Source organism: Protobothrops mucrosquamatus, unplaced genomic scaffold (genome assembly GCF_001527695.2).
Source record: "Protobothrops mucrosquamatus isolate PMUCROS unplaced genomic scaffold, P.Mucros_1.0 scaffold1759, whole genome shotgun sequence".
In the NCBI taxonomy this organism is placed as follows: Eukaryota; Metazoa; Chordata; class Lepidosauria; order Squamata; family Viperidae; genus Protobothrops; species Protobothrops mucrosquamatus.
Window position 1 is genome coordinate 165,954 of NW_015387899.1, and position 24,994 is coordinate 190,947.

Genomic DNA, 24,994 nt, shown 5'->3' on the forward strand with positions numbered 1-24,994 from the left:
TTATATATTTCACCTACTTATGTAGACTAATATTTTGTGGAGTTAGGGATACTAATAGTAGTTTACTTGTAGTTGAATAGTATCCTGGGATTAGGTTTGGGAAGTCCGGGTGGGGGGTGGGGGGTAGGGGTTTTTACATTGTGATGTATTTGTGATGTGTTTTTTTTCTTATGATGAAAATAATAAAAATTTATATATAAAAAAAAAAAAAAATAAGATTCTCTATACCCCTCTGCTGTCCTTTAAAGAAACTCCCATGAGGATAATTAAACTGACATTCTGTTCCTAATCAAATTGCAAATATGCCTTGCTTAGTACGAGTATACAGTGAATTAATATTTGAAAAATTGTACTTGCATTTTTTCATTACAAAACTGTATATAAATTAAAGCATCTTTTCAGAACTAAAGTATTATTTTCAGTTCCAGATTTCTAGAAACATGAAAGTTTTATTGGAACTTATGGGATTGGGGTTCTCTTTAGAGGTTAGGATTGCAAAACTGAGTTATCTGCAATGTAATATCACTGGAGCCCGTTTTTTTCTATACCATTAAAGAAGTGGTGTATGCTTGAAAGTGACGATCAATGTTTTGCCATTCCTGTATAATCTACCTTTCATATATTATAGAAAACACAGATCGTAAACCTTTTGCTGAAAATTATTAGTATCTGTCTTCTTTTTTCTGGCTTCTCTGTAAAAGTATTTTACAAGCAGATTTAATATTCACTGATCTGATTTAAAATCAATTTGTGTTCTAAAAGTAAGTTACATTACATTAATAATTGGGGTGATCTATGCTTACATATACAATTCTGAACTGCATCCTTTGGAATACATTTCTGGTGCTTCTTTTTCCAAAGAGTCACAAAATTAATAAAACAAGATTACCTCAGCCAACTGGAAGAGTGCTGATTTTCTATAGTGCTTGATTGGCTCAGGACCCTTCAGCTGCAAGTGAAGACATAAAGATTTTAAAATAAGCAGGAAGGAATTAAATCCTTTAAGTGAAAACTAACACATACATAAAAATATTCCTTTTAGGATATTTTATTTTGGCAGTGCTAGCATAACCTGTGTTGTTCCTGCCACAGTTATCCAAAAAGTCACGATTTTACTGTAGATTCCAAGACTTTATAGGTTGTACCTTGTCACATTCATCCTTAACAATGTCTCGTTTATTTTTCACAGTTCTTCTGAGCCTCTATCAGTAAATTTCAGGATTTCAAACTAATTCTGGTTCTCTCTTTAAAAATGATAGGTCGATACATAAGATCATATTGTAGAAACTGGTTAAGCTTTAGCTTAATTGGAAATTTGCAAATGAGCAATTTATGATCTATTCCACAATTAACATCTGGTTTCATAAGCCAAAAAAAATCAACCATGCTTTTCTCTTTTCCACCTTTGACATTCTAAAAAGAAACAGATAATTGTGGAAAAGTAAACTTTTCTTTTTCCTTATACAAAAATTGGTAGCCTTGCTATCTAGTGGTCAACCTTTGATCTTTTCATTTCAAAATTGATTCCAAGATGCTATAATAAATTTGATAAAATTGTAAGAATTATTATGCATACTATTAAATGAGAAAGAATGAACTAATGCAATTATAAATTTGCCATCTTAAAATGAAATAAGTATGAAAATAAGAAAAATGTGCAAGAAATAGTAAAGTAGAGAAAAGACTGATGAAGAAAAAATGTGAAAAAACATTTGAGGATGGAACAAAATTTTACATATAGCAGAATTAAAACATTTCTCATTGATATTCAGAATACTGACTACTATTTTGGTTGTCTCTGAATTATTAAACATATACAGAATCCATAACTAATGTATATACCATATATGTATATACCTGAAGTATAATACTACAATATTTCTCAGTAACTTCAAGGAGAGGAACTAGATTTCCACATATCACTTGTATTTATTATATCAGATTACTAATTTGCACAAATACTCAAATCAAAATACCCTGTCTAGGGATGTCAAACTCGCAACATCACATGACGTGTCACGACGTATTGCAACTTTTTTGCCATTGCCGGCAATGGGGTGGGCGCGGTTTTACTATGATGCATCTGGTCTGCGGGCCAGCAGTTTGACACCCCTGCCCTAGTCCATGTTTAGTGACAGCCTTGTTTGTAACTACAGTTACAAGGATTCTGAAAAAGTAACTAACGACTAATGCTAGCATTAACAACCTTTGTGGGTCTATAAAGTAAAGGAAAGCTGATGTAAGATGATAAGAAAAGTTGTGGTTTCACTTAAAGACTGAGTTGCTGCTCCCAACTGTGGTTGCTAAATGAGGACTACCTGTATTCATATCAGTGCTAGAATCAATATGTGAAATACTCTTGCTGTGAAGATTGTTCTGCACATTATATTGCATTCTTTTCTTATATTGCCAGTCCAACCCTCCATTTGAGCAGTGTATAACTATCCAATATGTAATTGGGATTAAAACCATATATAACAAAATTTAAAACAACAGCTACATATTTTTATAAAATTTCATCTCCTTTTTTTTCTCAAAAATATAGTATTGTTGTACCTCTGAGAAATGAAGTAGAGTTGATTCACCACTTTCTTTTGGATTTTCAGGAACAGTTCCCTTTGACAGATTTGAAGAAATCTGATGGAAAGGTATTTTTTCAAAACAACAACTAAGTTATCCTATATCAACAGTCTATTTTTCAAATGACACATAACACAAATGATATTTGTGGCCACAACATAACTGAGCTTTCTTTCTTTCTTTCTTTCTTTCTTTCTTTCTTTCTTTCTTTCTTTCTTTCTTTCTTTCTTTCTTTTTCTTTCTTTCTTTCTTAACATATAAACCTGCCTATCTCAAAGAAAGTGACTGTGTGGCATATATAATTGAGCATATAAAGAATAAAAAAAGCCATTTTCCAAAGCAAGTAGTATTTTTTTAAAAAAAATGACATAAAATTTCACAATGAAAATCTTACAAAAAACCCCAACATCATAAATACTCAAGTAGAGAATTGCAAAAATAGTCTTAAATAGCTTTTATTAAATAAAATATTTTAACTGAATATCTGTGTTACCTGAATAAAATTAAGCATCTCATCTTGCATGTTAAATGTTTAAAAGCACTAGAATAATGGTTAGCAGTTAAGGTACTAGACTAGAAACCAGGAAACTATGAGTTCTAGTTTTACCTTAGGCATGAAAGTTGGCTGGGTAACTTAAGGCCAGTCATTCTTTCTCATCTAAACTCACTTCATAGGATTATTATTGTAGGGCAGTGGTGGCAAACCTATGGTACATGTGCCAGAGGCGGCACTCAGAGTCCTCTCTGTGGGCACGTGTGCTGTTGCCCCAGCAGAGTTCGCCAGAGTAGCGAGCACATGGCGTTTGGAAGTGACAGGGCAGGAAGTGAGCAAGCAAGCAGTGTTTGGTCCCCCGGGGATGCCCCAGAGATGGCGAGGGAGTGGCCCCGGCCACCCTCACCCAGTCTGCCGTGACCACTGCAGCCACGCCCACCCAGTGGGCCACACCCCCACACCCCGTGAGGGCACCACAATGGTGATACAGCCCTGGCACTTTGCGATAAATAAGTGGGGTTTGGGTTGCAGTTTGGGCACTTGGTCTCTAAAAGGTTCGCCATCACTGTTGTAGGGAAAATAGGCGGAAAAATCAGTATTGGATATGATCACTGCCTTGGGTTATTAATAATAATAACTCAAATAATATAAAGGTGGGATTAAAAAAACTTTTGAAAAAAATAGTTTTTCCAGTCTAAATCCAATACTACTTTATTTACAATAAGTAATAACTGCATGATAACCAAGGCTCTCGTGGAATTAAATTGTATTCCATTAAGGAAATACTTTTCAGTAGTTATAAACTGTTGCTGTACCACTTAACAAAAAAAATGGTCATTCTAAGAGGTTTACCTCAGCAAATTGTAACATTGTTGAGTTTAGACATCCTTCAGTAGAATTAGGGGAATCAGAAAGACATGTATTTGAAGAAACCTAAAGTAAACAATATAAGAAGGAAAATTTAAGCACTGAACAAATAATCAAAATCAAAATTGTTTTCAACAATATATGAGCAATAAGACTTTTTTCTTGGAGATTTACAATATATTGGAAAAAAAGGAAAAATAAATGTGTGTGTGTGTGTGTGTGAGAGAGAGAGAGAGAGAGAGAGAAACTGAATAAACAATCATAAAAATTATAAGCAAAAAGAACTTGCAGTAGAAATGTTGATTTAACCAAAATTAACAAAGACATTTCAATACTCATGGTAATATTCCAAACACATAGGACAGCAGAAAAAATGAGAATGTTCTAGGCTTCTTATAAAGAATAATAGATAATTTTTAAAATAAAAGAAAGAGATGAATAAATAAAAAGCAAATGATTAATAAACCAAAAACATTTTAAATTTGGATAGGTACAGAAATGAGACTAATTTGAAGAAGAAAAAAGAACTGACAAAAGACAGGGTTCCTGATATATTAAGAGTTTCATAAACAAACAAACAAACAAACAAAAATGGTATGAGAAGTAAGAATTCCCAATAAAAATGAGTAGAGCTGATATCAGGGTTGCAGTCACATTCAGGAAGGACTAAATTCAAAGATCTTTCTGATTTTCATATATGAATGTACTAAAGAGCAAACATCCTACCATAAAACTGAAAGGTGGTTCAAGAATAAAAGTTAATGAACAATAATAACAATCAGACCTTTCATTTTTATTTGATTTATTTATTTTACTTATATTTCATTTTATAACCTAAAAGGTGCAATTGGTACTTAAAATTTTTGTCACATACCTGTACCAATTGTTCATTTTCATTATCAGGTACAAATATTTAAAAAAAGCATTCTAAATCATTCACAGCTTTTTGCTACAAGTTTTTACAAGAACCTAAGCAAAGTTAGTAATTGTCAATATCCATTTTAATGTTAACTGTTTAACAGATAAACAGCTTATCTGCAATTAGTTTAATTATCATAAAATATATTCTTAATGAAACACAATACTATTTAATTTCTACCAATGAAATACACATGAAAATTAAGAATCGTAAAGTGTTTTCCTTCTGCTGTTACTCTATTACTATTCTCTCCTAATTTTTTGTAATTAAAAAGACTAAAGTTTAGGATAGATTAGAAAAAATGCTAATAATAGGCAGTACTCTGCAATAAATTTATGAGGTTTTTAGGAAGTCCTTCTAATTTCCAATTAAATTCTTAGAATGTTGTAGAAATATGATTTTCTAAATAGAACTGTGATAGCATTACAGTACCGGTAGTCCTCAGGCAATTGGGATTGGATTTTCTGTCACTCAGTGATGCGATCATAAAGCACAATGTGGCATGACTGCATCGCTTAGCAACAGCAATACCGGTTGCCATTGTCACCCTAGGACCATATGGGTCATTAAGCAGGAGGAGGTGAGAATTCCAAGCGATGAGTGCAGGGATGTGTGGGTACTGCGGATGTGACAGCAGGAGCCAAGGTGGGTGGTACAGAGCATGGGTGGGTTGAAGGGATTGTGGACAGGTGTGATAGAGCATGGGTGGGTCAGGAGGGGTATGGGTAGCTTGCTGGAGGTTGTGGTTGGACTGTACAATGTGCTGGTGAGCAAGGGCCAGAGGCTGGCAGAACAGTGCTATAGCTTATTAGATCTGGGATCTTGTTCTTATTTCACAGTGGGGCTCCTTAAAGAAAAAGCACTAGGATCAATTTCCAGAAACAACTTGTGATTTTCCCTGCTGTCTTCTCCACTAACTTTGCTCGTGGGAAACTGATAGAGAAGGTTGCAAATAGGGATCACATTACTGCAGTACATTATAAATACTGTAAATATGTACTGATTGCTTTTGCCCTAATCCCAATCATGTGACTGTTGGGGTGCTGTGATGGCAGGAACATTTGAGTCTTGGTCATAAGTACCATTCATTCAGCACTGGCATAACTCTGAACAGTCGCTGAACTAATGGTCATAATTCTAAGACTGTCTGTACTTAAGTTGATATAAATGCTTAGAGAAAATATTCATGCTGACAAATTATCTTAATCTTCCACAAATTCATGGATGAAGGCCTCCATTTCATGGATAGATTGCATAACAATACATCCATAGGTTGTTCTTGTTTAATGACCAGTCATACAGACACTGAAGTTGTGCCTGTGATGAAGAAGAGCACTTGTAACTGGTCCTTGTAGCTGTGGCCACTACAGCATTCCCGCAGTCACGTGAGTGGAATTTGGGTGCTTAGCAATTGGCTCACAGTTATGACAGTCACAGCATGTGTGGTCATGTGATTGTCCTTTTAACCTTCACTGTCAGCTGCCAAGAAGCAGTCAACAGGGAAGCCAGGAAGAGGTTGCACATTGTGATCATGTGACATTGCAGTTAATGACTACATGGGATTTGCTAAATAATGGCAATCAGAACTGCTACAATTGTTGGCATAAATTGGCACAAGCATGTGATGTCATACTTTACTACCAAAGCACTTAGCAACAGAGTTAGTGATCTAGACTATTGTTGTTAAACAGGGACTACCTATATTAATTGCTTTGGTTGGGAAAAGATCCAATTTTTGCTTTATATGAGCAGTGTTCTAAGTGTTCCCAAGATCAGTGTAAATGGTAATTTGCAAATGTCAACGCAGAATTCAAACAGCTAACAGAAGCTCTCTTAAATAACAAACTCTTTAGAAACAAAAGGAGAAAAACTGTCTGGTAAAGAAAAACACAATACTTGCTTATATAATGGCCACCCGCAAAGACTCAAAATAGTTTACAGAAAATAAAAAAGCCTAAATTCTACAGCAGGCATTCAAAAAGCCTAACTTCTCCATCATCTTCTATAAACCATAAACATCTAAAATAAAAATTGTAACTATAATATAATCAACCAAAATTTAAAAAAAAAAGGCCAGATATCACAATAGTTTCTAAATGAATCTTGAAACACAAATGATTTAATTACCTTACAATAAGCCACCAAGCCAGGTTTAATTAATTTCAAGCCACATAGGACTTGTAAGTTAATACTAGTACTTTGAACTTGATCTGGAAAACTATTTCAAACAAGTGCAGGAACTTTAGCACAAGCATTTTATTATTCAACTGGTTATTGCCACCAGCCATCAAGCCGCCATACACTGAACAACAGCAGTTTCCAATTACCTTTAAAGGCAGTTCCAGGTAGGAAGTATGGAATATTCTATCTGTATGGTGATACGGTCCTGATTTGTAAGGGCTTGCTAGTTTCCTTGTCCAGCAGCTGAAGGTGTGCAAAGGCTCCCCTAGCCATGGCCTCCATCTGCAGCTTGAGTTTAGGGCAGGGGTGTCAAACTCGCAACGTCACGTGACGTGTTGTGAAGTATCGTGACTTTTTTGCCATTGCCAGCAATGGGGTGGGCGTGGTTTCGCTATGATGCATCCGCCCTGCGGGCCGGCAGTTTGACAGCCCTGGTTTAGGGGAATCTTCACACTGCTGATCTGATCCTTCAGAGTAAGTCCATCTCCATATAGAGCTAACCCAGCAAGTGGAAATGTCAGTTTGTCTATGAACTACTCATTTGGGGAGGAAAATAAAATAAAATACCTCAAAATAAGTGGGCTAATTGTATGGAGGAGATTAAAAAAAAATAGCTGGGTTCCTCAATCGGTTGAGGAATAGAAATGGAAATGCACCTAGCAGTGCTTCAAAAAAACCTCTTCACATTCATATTTTGTTTCAGAACCTCACTGGTTATTAAACGTAATGAATCTGAAAATGGTTCTTAATTAAACCTTTGAATTCTGAAAAGCCCCATTTTGAGTTCTAAACAACTGTTCTGGATTGAAATGTACTTTTTGACCACTATTCAACTCTTGCTTCAACAATTACTGCAAACGCAAACCAAGACATTTTGAATGTGAAACATTCTGAAACTTTTGCACATCAAAGAAAAAGGAGAAATTTTCTTTGAATTTATTTTTTCATTGTTGTTCATATATCCTTTTTAACAACTTAAGTGGAAAATTTTCTCTTGATTTCAGATATCTTGTAAGTAACTGCATATATAAAAAGGTTCGGTTCTACTTCCTTAATCATTTAATTCTCATGCTGCACAATGCAAAGAACTATATCAGTCTTTGAGGAAAATAATCAAAGCTATGCAACAGGTTGTCCTCTGCCTTCCCTTCCCTCACACTCTTTGTGCATACCCCCAATCCTCTAAATATAGGAGGAGAAGGCAGTTTTGAACTAGTGGATATTTTATAATAAGCTCTTTCAGTAAAAACAAAAATTCTTAAATGTTAAAATGGTGTCACTAATCCAAGACAAAAGATGTACCAAATAGGTATGAAAATACTTTATGTAGTAATGTAACCTATTAAACAATTTTTCTTTTTTAAAGAAATAATTAAACAGTAAAGATAATTACTTACTTCTTGTGCAGTCAAGGCATGTTCTCCTGCTAACAGTAGCATGCTGAGGCCTCCCATTTGTGTGGGATCTGACAGAAAAGAAATTATATATAGAAAAATTTTAGTCAAAATATTTATTTTGAAGTACATTTAGGCAAACCTATTGCCTTAAACATCTGGAGCTTAATAGTAAAGTAACCTGTAATAACTGAATACCTTAACCTAGAAGGAAGGTATCTCAAAATAAGTTGGAAAAAATGGATTTTGTCTTTTTTTTTAATAAAACTGTTAGGTTTTGTATGTGTGTGTTTGTATGCCTACATAAGCAATCATAGAGCTATTTTGACTGCTTTAACTGAAAAAAAGAATCAAGGGTAATACTAGGTATTTACTTTAAAAAATAGAACATCATGCTAAGAAAAATGAATCACAATAAGTTGGTTTTTTTTTTAAAAAATCATTCTACATACAGTAATGCATTTGTTATGGCCAATAAATATTAGAAAAGATACAACCTGCAGATATTTATTTATATTTTATTACTGTAATTTATATGAAATTTACATCCAGAATAGTTTTGAGAGGCTTACAAATTATACACACATACAAAGTAAAACAGAAAGTTGTGTTGTTTTTTTTAAAATCTAAGCCTAACAACAATCACCCTTTAAGCCACAGGAAACAATCCTAGCACTAACAATTGCCTATGGAGTGAGGAGACCTAAACATATAACCAATCTTCAAATGGCTTTTGGAACAACCAGATCTTGAAAGCCAACAAGTTGGTACTGTCCAGACTTCATATGAAACACTATTCCAAGTTATTTACTGTTTAGAAGCTAATATAATTTGGCATTCTACGTCTTCTCCAATAGGAGTAGGGTAGAAGAACAGAATTACCTCCCCAAAGAGTTCAGTGATAAGTGATTAGGCAAATTCACTAAGCAAGTGGCAATTACTTGCAATTAGTATGTTTTATCACTAATATCTGAGGACAGCTTTTGAATAACAGGGGAAACAAAAAAGCTACTATTATACTGAGGACTTGGGAAGATACACTATGTGAATGGAATGCAAAACTAGATAGGCCTTTTAAAACTAGATAGGTTTTAATAATGGGAAACTTGGCCATTTTTTTGTTTTTTCATTTCATTAAGTAAAAGCCACAACTCAAATCATCCTTCTGGTAAGCTTGCAAGACTGGCGTTGACAAACATACCTGCCATTGCAAAATTCAGCTGAGGGGTTTCTTCTGTCTTCATCAACTTTTTTGGACTAGGTAAATCTTTTGTCGCTTCTGATGGGAAAGCCCAAAGCTTTTTCCGATTTGTTAGTGTGGGTGACTGAGTTTTCACAGGTTTGTTTGTAGGTGGACACCATTTGTAGCCAGGATTTGCTTTCATAAATGCATCTTTATACTATAAGAACAAATAAATTGTCTAAGGTACAGTACATTTATTTAAGAAAAATTGAATAATTTTAGGTTAACAGATCACCTATTCCATCAAACAAGCAGTCCACGCATACTGAAGTGAGAGCTGGTCAATGAAATAAATGTGTTATGCCTACACACATAACAAAGACAAAATGTCCTTAAAATAAGGAATGCCACTGAAAGTACAAACTTTCATTTTCTATGCATATTTCTTCCTGTAGAACAAAGAAATATTAAGAAGGCTCAATGATAAGTTTTTGTTGCTAATTACTGCTGTTGTACTCTTAAACCGCATAAAGAATAAAAATTATATGTTTAATTGAATGTTTCTTACACATTCTTGGAATGAACATTACTGGGCTGAACACTTAGTCATATTGTTTCTTTTCAATAGAAAATGTGGAACTTACTTTTAGACTCGTATCACTAGAAGCACAGTATTCATTTTTAAAAGAAGAAAAATTATTCTTAACAGCTTCCGAATTGCAAGTTTTCATAGGAATATTATACAATAATTTCCTGCCCCATGAATTAAGGGTTTGTTCATCAAAGATAAATTTCCTACATTACACTATCGCTAATATGCAATTTACTGCTCATTTTTTTCCATGTATCTACTTGATTCTTTAGTTTATTTATTGTCAACATTTTAATCAACAGCTTCTAATTTCATTACAGAAAGTTCTTGAGATACGACCAGTCATCTAATGGCCAAAGACTCCCTAAAAGCCATATACGATCCTGTTTTGAAGTTATGGCCACTGCAGTGATGCTGAGATAATTCATCCTTCCAACTGACTGCAGGGACACTGCCACATCCCACCACTCTTCCTCCCATCCTTGTTGGAGAAGAAGGGAAGGCCATCCATCCCTGTGCCATATGGCTGCCTCCCAGAAGGGGCCATTTTCAGTGTATCTGCAAATCCTTAAGATGGTCTGCAGAAGCTTTCTGCGGTGCTGGGCAGACTGTGTTAAGCAATTGCAGGTGCACTGAAAATGGCAGCCTCTTCTGGGAGGAAAAACATGGCACAGAGACATATGACCTGTCATCTTTCACCAACCTGAGGCCCAGAAATCTTCAAAATGTAAGTGAGGAAGAGGATGTGGGGACCTGGTACAATGGGGCTGGAACCTGGGAGGGGGGAAAGACCATGGGGTCCCAAGGAGCAGCAAGCAGACCACAGGATGTCAGGGGTGGTTGTGGAGATCTTGGAAGATCTAGAGAAGGCACTGGGACTGCACTAGACCTCCAAGGGCCTACTCTGACAGACCCTGTGTTCTGCTTAACAACCTACAAGTTTGTTCAACAGCTGCATCAGGGAGAGTTGGGGGGTAGGGATCGTTAAGCGAGACCATCTCACTTAATGTTGGTCGTCACCAACATTGCAAGGATCTACTACAGTTGTAACTCAAGGATTATTATATAAAAAAAACCACTGCAAAATTTAAAATGTGTCAATGTTACCTGCTATTTATTTATTATGTTCAGGCAAACACAGTAGTGATGTTATTTTCTTTGTAGCCCTTCAATTACAGAATATTCTCAACAATACCATTAACTGCCATAAACTTTTTAAAATTTAAAGTAATTTATATATTTTACAACTTTTCAATTTTACCTGAACTTATTTGGATAAAGGGCAGGATATCACTTAGTTTAGATAAATAATCCCTTATATCAAAAGGGTCTTCCCAATTAAATGTTATAACTCTTTTTATCTTGAAATGGGATAATGTTAAAAAATGTTAGATAAGTTGAAATTATGACGAAGATAAATAACCAGCTCCAAAGCCCTGCTGCTTCATTGCAGACAAGGTAATGGGGATATTTTTCACATTTTAATTCCATGATGGAACTTTATTTTTATAACTTTTTTATTACTGAATCAGACAGCAGGGAAAATACTTTTGCCAGCTTAGGACTGGTATTGGTAAAGAACAAAGAAAAGTATTGCTTGACATAAATTAGCAAGATGGCACAGAAATAAATCGGTATTGATAATTTTCAATTGCAGCTCTATATTCAAAATACTTTTAAGATGTATTTCTAAATAGGGAAATACAGGATTACATAGTAAAACATTTTAAAATAATGCTAAATTCTCCTGTAAATGCACTGCTAAGAAAGAGAACTTAATGATATTAACTATTTAATTTCTGAATAACTGCAGAATCATCTTACCTAAGCATTAACTTATATTTCATATTTAATACAAAAACACCTGTTTGAAATTTTTCTCAAAAATTAACTCCATGCAAAGGTAAGAGAACCTCTATGTGAGGAGTTTAATAGCTCATAAAATGTAGATATGTTTTCAAGCACATCATATTCTTGCAAATGTAAAAAACAAATAATAAATATAGCTTATTAACATATTTATCTTGTTTTGGTTGCATTGTATTTGGGTGCTTCCCAAATGTTCTGGATCATTACTCACACAGTCATTGCCAATTCCTTCTTTTGATATTTACTAAAATACTTCACTGAAAGATCTCCTCTAAATAAGAATGGGGGGGGGGAGCCTTGGTGTCTGGGGCCAAGCTACACAGGTCAAGCAAGGGCCGAAGGGGGTAGAGCAATAAATCAAAGAGCGAGGAGTGGAAGCTCTGAAAAAAAATTGTTTGTTTTCACCCTGCTTGCCATTTTTAACTTTTACTTATTACATAAATTTATCACTTATTTTACTGCTAATTTTAAGTTGTAGTTTTTAATTTATATACTATTCTTTGATTTTTAATTGTCAGTCTTAATGGTTTGCCTGAGTAAAAAAAGTGAAACATAAATCAAACAAATATATTGATCCTGTTATTGTATACCTCCTTGGCCATGTCGGTGTATTTTTGTTTTTCTTTAGGTTCAAGAAGAGACCACCAATCTGCCAATATTTTGGTAGCACCACGATTGTCCAGACGAGGATGTTCTTGCCGGACAAGGGAACGATGACGTTTGCAGAACAAAAGGAATGCATTCATTGGTCTGCGAGCTCGCTGTTCTGAAGATTCCTCATCTTCTGTTTCATCAGCGTCATGGTCAAGACCATCAGCACTCAGAATCTGGACCTATTTTACAATGAAGAAAATATAACATGTACAAAGAATGCTACTGAGAAGGACTTCTTGCTACATCCACATTTGCTCGGATACCTAGTTTCAAGTAAAGGAATATGTCTCTATCCAGGCTCAGCAACTCCTTCCCAGAAAGAAAAAACCTTTATTTTCCTTAAAACAGACAGTCCACTAAAATGTTTAAATCTTCCAGTTTAGACAGTTTAAGAGTATGAAGTCTTTGATACTAGAAGCAATATATAAAGAAAATTATATAAAAATATATTATGTAGGTTGCGATAATTTTTCTTCTTCTTCTTCTTCTTCTTCTTCTTCTTCTTCTTCTTCTTCTTCTTCTTCTTCTTCTTCTTCTTCTTCTTCTTCTTCTTCTTCTTCTTCTTCTTCCTCCTCCTCCTCCTCCTCCTCCTCCTCCTCCTCCTCCTTCTTCTCTTCGTCTTCTTCTTTTTCCTCCTCCTCCTTCCAATAAGTATTACTATCCAATAAAATTGCATTTATTTGATCTCTTTAAAAATTTTCCCTTTCTCTTTCTTCCCCTTTAACTCATTTAACTATTTTAATTACCATTTTTCAATATATATATATTATGTGTGTGTATGTACACAGGTTGTTCAAAGGCAGTCCATTTTTATATTACTAACCTGTTTGAGTGGAACACGTTTAAATGATGAAATGAAGAAATTAAAAAGTAATATAACTTATTCTAATTTCATCAACAAATAATTGTTAAAATCTGCTTCCTCAATATTTTACAGGGAATTGAAAATTTTTTAAACAACAATATATTAACAAGAATAATAGGATTTGGCCAGGATGAATTATCATCAATTACTTACCTCTGTAAGAGGAACATAGAACAATGTTAAAAGGAACTACACTAAGTGATGTGGTCATAAAGCACGACACCACATCATTGTATAACTTACCAATAGCTATCCTGCCAATGAAGTTCACAATTTCCTGGTGGCTTCTAACAAGCAAAGCAGGCAGGAAGTTGCAAGTCCAGGTGAATTGCAAACAATCTGGAGGGCAGGAAGTGACTGCTGTCAGATGGGGGAGGCTTGGCAGTATGGCACAAGTGCAGCAGGGCTAGGGATGGCAACTGCCAGATGTGAGATGGTACACAGGTGGCTGGTGAGGAATGAGTGAGGCCAGGCTAGGGATGGCTGCTGTTGGTAAAGGAAGGTATGCAGGTCCCCAGAGAGACATGGCAAAGGTGACTGTTGCTGGGTGGGAAAGACTTAACCAGAGCAACTTCTGACCTAAACTGCAGGCTTCCCCCATTAATTTTGCTTGTGGGAAGCCAGCAGGGAAGGTCACAAATTGCAATGACATGACCGTGGGATATTGTAACTGTCATAAGTGTGAGCTGATTGCCAAGGGATCACATGACCATGGAGTTACTGTGACAGATGGAACTTTTGAAGACCACTCAGAAATACAATTCATTCAATAATGTTGTAACTTTGAATGGTTGCTGAATGAGTGGTCATTAACTGAGGACTACTTGTAGAACAATGAAATTCATTTCCTGCGCAGTGCAGGAATTCAAGTTAAAGCATCTAACGGAGGACTCAGCAAAACATCTCTCAGTGTTGTAGCTCCATGAGTGAGCCTTCCAACAGATTGTCAGAGTTAAGTTCCCTATCTCTATTACTTCATGTTTCTTTGAAAGATCTGCAGTTTTGGTTTTGGACAAATCATCCACATTTGCTTTGACTGAGTGGATGATAACAGACACTAACAATATAACTTTTATTGTTTTTCCATATACTTTAACTCTTTACAATATTGTCAACTTCATTACTTGGATTTCTCTGTTTATTGCTTCTGATCCTCTTAAACAAACTTCAACTACTACACTGTAATCCAGGACAGGAATTTCACCAGATGTCTATTATGTTATTAAATTTTATATGCTTCTCTGTACTAGTTGATGCTCATTTTATTTTCCATATTCAGAGCATCAGACGATAGACAACAAAGGCCACAAACTTTTATCATTCAATCTTCTTCCTGATGTTTCATTCAGAGCTACAATAATTACATTAAGACTTCTACATTCTTCTACAACAGACATGTCAAACACAAGGCCCCGGGGCCGGATGCCGCCTGCAAAGTGGTTTCATGTGGCCCGCGAAGCCATCCTGGAAACAGTGAGGGAACGGCCCCCGCTGCCTTGGCCCTGGCCGGCCGGGAGCCAATGTACAATTTTGTGGTGGCCATCTATGCTAAAACGCAGTCTTAGCTCCACAAGGCCGTCTGGAAACAGTGAGGAACCAGCCCCTGCTGCGTCGGCCCCACCCCCTAGGTGCATGCTGGGGAGGTGTCACCCTTCGTGAGGAATGAAGAAATGCACCATCATCTGGAAGTGGCCAGCAAATGGCCCTCACCTACTTCACATATCTGGCTTGATGGGCTCTGGGGGAGGGGTTTCGGCAGGCAGTGGGGCTCTCTCCTCACAGTGCAGAGAGGCTGAGCCAGGCGGCACAAATCTCAAAAGAAACGCGAGGCTGCCCAGCTCCCATCCTGCCCGGTTTCAGCAGGCAGTGGGGCGCTCTCCTCATAGCGCCATGAGAAGTGCAATGCTGCCTAGCCCCCAGCCTGCCCAGTTTCAGCAGGCAGCAAGATGCAAAGCTGGCAAGCTTCGCACCGCATGGCTCAACCTCTCGGCGCTGTGAGGAAAGAGCCCCGCTCCTGCTGAAACCGGGCAGGCTGGGGACTGGGCGGCATCACAATTCTTTTCAAATTCGTGCCGCCTGGTTCCGCCTCTCGGCGCTGTTAGGAGAGTGCCTCACTGCGTGACAAAACCGGGCAGGCTGGGAGCTGAATGGCATTGCGCAGGTAACATTGACTCTCACGCTGCTCAAGGCATCCCCTCCCCCAGAGCCCACCAAGCCAGATATGTGAAGTAGGTGAGGGCCATGTGCTGGCCACTTCCAGATGATGGCGCATTTCTTCATTCCTCACAAAGGGTGACACCTCCCCAGCTGCATTTCTTGCCTGTTTTTCTCCCTCCCTCGTCTCAAATATTTTCCCACCACTCTGTACTTAGGAAGGAAGGAAGGAAAGGAGGAGAGGGAGGGTCTGAGGGAAGTCCTGCCTTAGTCCTGCCCTGCTGCCCTTTCACCATCCCCTTGCCCCCTCCTCCTGGCCTATCCTGGGGGTCTCCCATCCTATTGCTAAGGAAGCTTTGGATACAAAGCCGGGTCTCCTCCCATGGACAGGGAATGGGCCTCCCTCTGACTTTGCCCTCGTACCCATCATGAACAACCTGAGTAAGGAGAGCAAGCATAACAGCAGCAGCCTTGAGGAGGAGGTAAGTGCAGCTGGGCGTCTCCTTGGGGAAGTGGGGCTGGGCTTGGTGCCGCAGGTGCTCGAGGGCCAGGCTGGCATTTGACCTCTGCTGTCCAGGGCTCCTGGCAGCCCGCACCACCATCCAGCCCTCCCTCTGCATGGCCTGAGAGGAACAGTGAGGCTCCTCCAGTGGACCATGCCTTGGCACTTGCCCTGGTCCCACCCCCTTCTGCCAGAGACCCTCAGATCTGTCCCACTCCTACTCAGGTCCCCACAGGCACCTTGACGCAAATGTAGAGCTGGCCACGCCCACCCAGTAGGCCACACCCACTCCATCCACGCCCACCCAGTGGGCCGCACCCACCCTGGCCACACCTACCTGGCCCCCCGAGGGCAACCACAATGCTGATGCGGCCCTTAATGAAATTGAGTTTGACACCCCTGTTCTACAATGTCCTAGTTTCTTTATCATTTACATCCTCACATGCACACTGGTGCTTGTTCAGAACATGAAAAACAGAAATAAAAAATTAAAAATACAAAAACCAACAGAAAAAAATGCACAAACATACATTTCAGATACCATCTTGCATTGGCTCCCCAATTCCCTTTAGAAAAGGTCTATTTTTAAATATATCTGGAAGACAAGTAGAACTGGTGTCAAATACACCAAGGCAGGAGACCATTGCAGAAAGTTAGCGCTTTGACAGAAAAACAAGGTCTCTAACTCTCTGTCCATCAAACTCCCCAAAATGGGGGACAATGAGATGCTTTCCCAACATGACCAAAGTAGTTTGACTTATGCCAATTGAGAGATTGTTCTGAAAGTAACCTGGTGCCAAGCTATAAGGGGCTTTATAGGTTACAACCAACACTTTAAACTGCAGTATGTACACACTGGTACCTATGGATCTCTGGATCATTGCTTTTTGTACCAAGTGAAGCTTCTAGATGATCTCTAGAAGCAGCCGCATGTACAATACTTGCAGTATTTGATTTCCCCAGCCAGTAAGATATGGGTGGGCTTACTCCAGCTTCCATCTCTTAAGCAATGTTATCTGACACAAGACATAACTTATCTGCTGCTGATTTTGTTTGAACAAGATTCCTCCTCAGGTTCAGATAACCCTGCCTGCCTTTACTAAGCAGTAAATCAGAACATTTTGTGCCTGTTTCTGTTTTTGGCTGTTTGAAGTTATCTGTGGCAAATATATTTTGCTACATTTTAATGTGTTTTTCTTTTAATTGAATATACAATGCATGTCCAATGGGTAGCTATCTGAGTTGGTTGATTGACTAAATGAATAAAAATAAAATCTATACCATTCTAAATTTGGAAATGTATAGGTAGCTTCCAGTTTCATATAGTGAGAGTGTGATTAGCCAGATACACCATTGGTTGTAGTTTTTTCTTTCATAATTATATTGTAGTTTTTTTTTAATTTGGCTTAACTGTACACATTGCTATACCTCAAGAGCCATGGTGGCACAGTGGTTAGAATGCAGTATTGCAGGTTAATTCTGTCGACTGCCAGCAGTTCAATCCTGACCAGCTCAAGGTTGACTCAGTGTTTCATCCTTCCGAGGTCAGTAAAATGAGGAACCAGATTGTTGGGGGCAATGTTCTGACTCTGTAAGCCGCTTAGAGAGGGCTGTAAAGCACTTTATAAGTCTAATTGTTATTGCTTTTGCTGAAATTGGTTCAAAATCAGATATGCCTAAATTGAATGATTTAAATTAAATTAAATTCACTCTGCTTATATGTTCTCTTTAGCCTTAGATATTAATAGCAGTATTTGGGTGAAGGTGGCACAACTTCAAGGGAAAGACTTTGAGGACTTTACGGTCTGCTGTTTTCATATGTTAATCAAATATAATTTGAGGAATAATGTGGTCATCTGTTGTAGTCAGGATCCCACAATATGATTCAGGAAATATCTTCTCTGTTTTCAAAAACAGTATATGCCTTATAAAAATGCTCTTCAAAACACCATTAAAGATATGGTTCACTGAGCATGCAGTCAATTTTTAAGCTCTGATATGAAAAAAAAGCTATTTATAAATGAGCTTAATTTCTTAAAACAGGTAGTCCTTGACTTGCAACCATTAGTTTAGTGACAATTCAAAGTTACAACAGCACTGAAAAAAGTGACTTATGACCATTTTTCACACTTAGAACTATTGAAGCACTCCATGCTCATGTGATCAAAATTCAGTTGCTTGGCAACTGGTTCATATTTATGATGGTTGCAGTGTCCAGGGGCCATTTCATCAATTTTTGCGAACTTCTGACAAGCAAAGTCAATGGGGAAATCAGATTCACTTTACAACAGTTTTAATAACTTAATAACTGCAGTCATTCACTTAACAACTGTGGCAAGAAGTGTTGTAGCATGGGGCAAAAGTCACTTAACTGCCTCATTTAGCAACAGAAATTTTGGGCTCAATTGTGGTCATAGGTTGAGGACTTATGAGAAGATCTGCAACTCACTAAGGGGTGTAATTCTTAATTCTACTTTTCAAAAGGATAACTTTACCTTTTCAATATCTTCCTCGTCTTCTTCCTCCTCCTCCTCTTCAGAAAAGTCAAGAATTTTCTTTGCAAGTAGTGGATGCCACTGAAGACACTTCCTCTTTGGTCGTTTTCCAGTTCCTTCTCCGTCTGTTGAGTGATCTTTATTCCTATTGCTGCCTTTCATTACTGTGACCTACCAAGAAAATAAACATGTATATTTCTTATATTAAAACATATGTATTACAAACATAATATTGCAATCTTTGCACAAATAATTCATTAGTAAGTGTTACAGACTTTTGCGCTGCTTCTATACAAATAGTTAATTTTAGTGGGGTGCAAGAAGAAAAATGACAGCAAAGAAGCCAATGTACAATAGCACTTTTCAAGAATGTGCAAGTATGTTACACAGAAGGTAAAGATCTGTTTTTACTTTATTTCAAGGACAGGGAAAGACAGATTCAAATTGAATCTCGGAGAAAACCAAACAGTTAGAACAACTAGCAAGGGAAATAATCATTTCAACTGTTAATTTCAATCAGAGGCTGGACATATATTTTATTACATTATTCCTAATGACATTCATATTTGTGATATGTTTTTCCACTGGTATTGGAAGAAAGAAAGATTGTTAGCAGATTTTTTTGATTAACTTTCCATCAGATGACATCTCAATGAAAGGTCAAACTGTGCTGGTCTCCTAAATAGATAAACTGTTGTTTTTAAGAACCATTTTGATGTTGTGGTTAAAGGCACTTGATTAGAAACCAAGAAACCTTGAGTTTTAGTTCTGCCTTAGACATGAAGCCAGGATCCCTACAAAATCTTTGGAACTACGGTAAGTAATTTATTCTGCATCTCAGAAAATCACCATCAAATTTTAGCAGTAGGCCCTATCATGTTTTTAGTAGGACCTGCTGCTAAAATTTGAAGGTGATTTTCCGAGATGCAGAGTAAATTACCCAATTCCAAAGAGTTTGTAGTATTTTTATACTCCTGTAATGTATGTAATAGATGGGAGGTTATAAATAATAGCAAAATAAAGCTAGTATATGTCATCCTCATTCAATGACTACTCATTCAGCAACTGTTTAAAGTTACAATGGCACTGAATGAGCAATATGACTGGTCCTTAAAAGTCATACATGCAAATTGTCTCACACTCCTGTAATCATGTGATTGTGATCTGGGCACTTGGCAACTGGCTTGCACATATGATGGTTGCAATGTTACCTGATGACTTCCCATGAACAAAATCAATGGGAAAGTTGAGGGAATGTTACAAGTCACTCCAAAAGTTGCTTGCATTTCCCCCCACCTGGCAGCAGTTACCCATGCTACATTTGTGCCATATCTGCCACCTGAACACTCTTCCCTGCCTGGCAATAGACACTTACCTGTTGGCTGATCTGCTTGTGAGCTCTCTGGCACTCTCTGAACAGCAATCCTTGCATAATGATTGCTACAAGGTCTGTTGGGATCACCATCACTAAGCGATATGGTTACAAGATATTGTGACTTACAACTACATTGCTTAGCGAGGTAAATTCTGATTCCTTTGTTAACCAAGGACTACCTATATTTATTTATATGTATATATAATTTTAGACTATTAAGGACATCAAACTCAACATGGACTCGGGCTGACATACAAATTTAATGAATTCCCTTTTTATGACTCTGTAGTCAAATTCTTAAAATCTACCACTGAAAATTTAAATTTACAGTATTTTTTAAAAAAGGCTATTAAGGTTCAGGACATGCAATTCCACTCTTGTACTTATGTTTCACACAGCATATTGTTTTTCATCTAACTTTACCTGAAACACTAATATCCAAAAGTTTACAATGAAAGTCTTTGATTTTCTTTTTGTGTATTTTATTAACTTTAGGCAAAAATATAGATGAAAGGTTACTGCTGAATGTTCATATCCTTGTGAAATTTTCTAATGATACAACCAAATTATTGCTAATGACATTTTTTTTTAAAAAAAGGAGGAATAACACTTTTTGGAACAGGAATAACATTTTTTGGTTTATCAAAAAGAACCACTGTGTATCTCACTTTAAGTTTAAGTATTCTAATGTTTACTATACTGTGACTTGATATTTACTACGCCAGCAGTTCAGATTAGTTACTTCATTTCCATAAACTAGTCCCATCCATCTCTGCTTAGTACTAAAAGATTTTTTTTTAAAAGTTTGTGAAATCCCAAATAATTTTGCACAAAAAGGCACTGATGAATTGCTACCATTTTGCAACCCATTAGAACTGGAATTATTCTGTTCCCCGCATCTTTAACTGGATTAAGAAATCTTCTCAGAGTGTAAATAATCCCTCAGCATGATACTAAGTGCTCTATTGTATAGTACTTAAGAATCTTGCAGAATAGTGTCTAAAACCAAGGAGAAACAGCATTTTAAATAGTCCTTCCAAATTGTAATGAAAACATTATAATAGATATTACTTGTTATCCTTTCTGTCTTATGAACAATTGTTTACAAAGTTTGTCATGTGTTTCAGATGTTCATTATCTCATTAACTATGTGAAATATATTTTATTGAATAGGTACAACATGCAGATTATATATACCGAAATACATTTTATTACTGTAATATTATTGTACTGCCTTTCTAATTCAGCTATTCGGAGTATTTTAATATACAGTTTAATCAAAAGAAAATAAGAAATGATAAAAAAAACATGTACTCTGGATATAATATAAAAATATTCTTGTTTGCACTATCAATGAGTAAAAGAATCCCACCATGTACAACCTTAAAATATAAAAAGGTAAAATGATGCTTTATTATTAGAAAACTGAATTTACTGTTTCAGTGGTTGACAAAGTGATAATTTGATTGCCTATAAACCTATGATGAATTATTTCTTAAAACCAATAAAAATAAGATTTGCAAGGTATGGAAGAACAAAGTGCACTGGCTAAACTAAATCTCAAATTATCAGATCAATTTTCTAACTTGGATTACAGACTGGATCATACTAACATACAGCTGGGTTATTTCTACTGATGAAGTAAGACTCATAGAAAGCTTGCATAATTATTTTTATTGGATAAAAACAGAAATGCACAATCTATAAGAGATCAATAATTATATTGATACTTGGGAATAAATGCAGAAAGATAATAAGGCCAGACATGCACCATTGTTTCAGTACTAAATATTTATTTTCCTGAAGATAAATGGACCAAGGCGTGGTTTTGTGCGCTGCCTGCATCCTGTGGATGGGGCTTTCCTTGTTTGTGCGGAATGGTTGCTGGCATGCCACGGCCCGGTACTGGTCCACGGACCAGGGGTTGGGGACCCGTTATAGATTGTGACATTTAATCTTTAATAAAACCAGAATGAAATATTTGGAGAAGCTCTTGTTGGAATGATCAGAAATGTATCATTGGTTAATTATATTCAGAGAAGTAGTGCAGTTCAAAAGGAAGAACAAGAACAAGATAGAATACTCAAGAAATGTAAACAAATTTCAAAAACTTGCAATATAAAATTTAGCAGATTTGTTGGGGATTATTTATAAAATAATCTGAACATATCAATATTCCATGGTTAAAGGGATGCAGAATTTAAACAGGAGGACTGATGTATCATAATAGGAATACCAGTAGAAGATAAATATTAAATTAGCTGAAAATATTACACTGAAGGGAAAAAAACTATTACAAGATTTTTGGTAATTTATGTTTTAAAAAATTCTGGAGATGTCAGATTGAATCCTTATTTTCTCACATTTGATGAGAATCATAAAGCTCAAATATTCTAAAAGATAATAGATTAAAAACAAATCTTAAGTATTGACTTTCTACTTTTCTATAATACTAGTCAAAGCTGTAAGAATTTACATCAATGTCAAAATAAAATCAAGATTGCAACAGAATTCAATTTTACTACAAACTATTTATGGGCTATAATTCTGCAAATGTACTATCTCCAATGTTTTGGTTTCTCTCAACTTTGTCTTTCAAATATTAGAATTTTATCTGATTCATTATGATAGATTTTTCTTAATTGTTTATTCTGATGAATTACTTTGACATTGGTTGCCCCCTTAATTAGTGATTTGAAAGTTTATTATTATTTTTATATGTATTGCTAATTTAATATAATCTACTTGGACACATCTTGTCCAATTTTACATAGCTTAATTTCCTTCATGTTTCTTTTCCTCCTTTTCTTAGTTGTATTTGGTTGCATTTTGAAATATCTGTTAAAATAAAACTTAAAAAATATACTGTATGTATGAGAGGGGGATTATTTTTAGTTATATATAGACAATTTATTCATCATTCACATAATTTTCATTCTTAGATATTTATATTAACTGTCTTTATATTCTTGGTGATTTATCTAAAGATATAGATTTTTATTAGTTATTTTCTGATGACACTTTTATTTGTTTATTTGTATTCTATCCAGAGTCCCTCTGTGAGTGAGGGGGCGGTTTCTAAATTTGATAAATATATAAATAAATAAATAAATGCATATCATGTTAAAATATTAATTAGCTTTAATCTTAGCTTAATGAGATATGTAAACTTAAGGAACCATTTCACCCCACTGGTATTGGTCCGTTCCACCCATCCCGGCAGAGCAGACATGCTGAGGGCACATGTCAGTCAATGAATTCTGGCTAGTGGGGTCCAGGAGAAGATCCTTCCCTGCCATGGCTCTTGCCCTTTGCAACATCTTACCCCCTTAAGTAAGATTGGCTCCCACTTTTCTGACCTTCCGTATGGGCCTAAAGACCTGGGTCTGCCAGATGGCTTGGGCCCCAAAGGGGGATCATCACAATGGAAGGGGTTGATGAATTAAGAGGCAATCCCACTTCCCCCTTATAATTCTATTTTTCATTGTAATTTCCCTTTTTATTGTTTTAGAAATATTTATGTTTTATTATTTTAATGGTATTAATGTTGAAGTGTAAGCCACTCAGAGTTGCTTCAAAATGAGATGTGGCAAATAAATTTAATAATCAAACAAACAAACAAACAAACAAACATTAAATAAACAAAGTCATTTACTGTAGCTTGCATGTAGTGAAGACTTTAATTGAGAAAGAATAATTTATACATTGTGCTAAATAAAAATAAACCACATTTTATGTTAGCATTATACTATATGTGAAGGACAATTTAGAAACAGAAGCTAATCTTTTTTTAGGGCACCTCATGAGATTGCCTAACTAGAGTTATAAACAGATGAGCTACATGTTTTACCTTTTCAATATAGGAGTTTACTATTAGTTTCTTCACAAGGTGGATTATAGCAATAACAATGGACTCTATTAATATCATTCAAAGGCATTTGATAACCAAGAAAAGCGTTCCCTAATTCTTCTACTCTCTGGACTCAGGTACTTCCCAATATACTTCAGCGATAATCCAATATTCTCAACATATTTGAAAAGCATATGGAAGGTTGTAGGAGAAATCCATTCAGTAGTAATTTCCATTATAATGGCAGAAGCACAGCACTAAATAAAATTTTAAACGAACCACTTCATCAATTTGCTAGAAATCACGATGCCACATAAAATTGAGTTTATGAAAACATTGAACATGGATCATTAGAAGCTTCCAGTTATGATAACCAAAGATTACCACTTTTGAAAGAGTCAGGGATGGAATTTGCACCATTCAAATGTTTTTATGGAAGACAGTAACTGCAGGAACAATGATGTTGTACTGATAAAATGCAAAACCTATATTTATATCCTTATATATGATTTTATCTATTGTTTGACTTAACAACAAGATAGATATTTAATATTCAGAGAACAGTTAAAATTTTTTTTTTTTTCAATATAAAATTTTTATTTTTATCATAAGAAAAAAGAAATACATCACAAATATTTCACAATATTATATCCCATCCCCCCACCCCCCGAACTTCCCAAACCAACCTAGGCTGATATTCAAATACAAGCAAACAAATATTAATATCTCTAACTCCAAAGTCTAAACTTAAACAATCCATCTCCTCCGTGTTAATAAAAATTATTCATTTAGTTAGTTCTTCAAATATCCAAAATCTTTACCGTTTCAGCAAGATAGTTTAACACCATCCCTTACTTATACAAAAAAAAGAAAAGAAAAAAAAAATTCCCATCTTCCATAAAGTTAACAAGTTAATTCTATCATTTCATAAAACTACCCTATAAAAAATCATTTGGAACCCTTAATAAGGTTTACAACTTCAATTACTTACTTATCCTTCAGTCATTTTCAATTATAACAA

At 36.0% G+C, this 24,994-nt stretch overlaps 1 protein-coding gene across 1 annotated transcript in view; it reads right to left on the reverse strand.

Annotated features, from left to right (window-relative positions):
• Positions 1-24,994, reverse strand: part of BBX (BBX high mobility group box domain containing) — a 106,724-nt gene that overhangs the window by 21,615 nt on the left and 60,115 nt on the right. The window contains exons 4-10 of the mRNA XM_029285484.1: positions 18,749-18,919; positions 12,669-12,911; positions 9,636-9,834; positions 8,438-8,505; positions 3,926-4,006; positions 2,557-2,637; positions 890-949 (exon numbers count right to left, since the gene is read on the reverse strand). Of these exons, the coding sequence (XP_029141317.1) occupies positions 890-949; positions 2,557-2,637; positions 3,926-4,006; positions 8,438-8,505; positions 9,636-9,834; positions 12,669-12,911; positions 18,749-18,919 (903 nt within the window). The remainder of the gene's footprint in view (positions 1-889; positions 950-2,556; positions 2,638-3,925; positions 4,007-8,437; positions 8,506-9,635; positions 9,835-12,668; positions 12,912-18,748; positions 18,920-24,994) is intronic.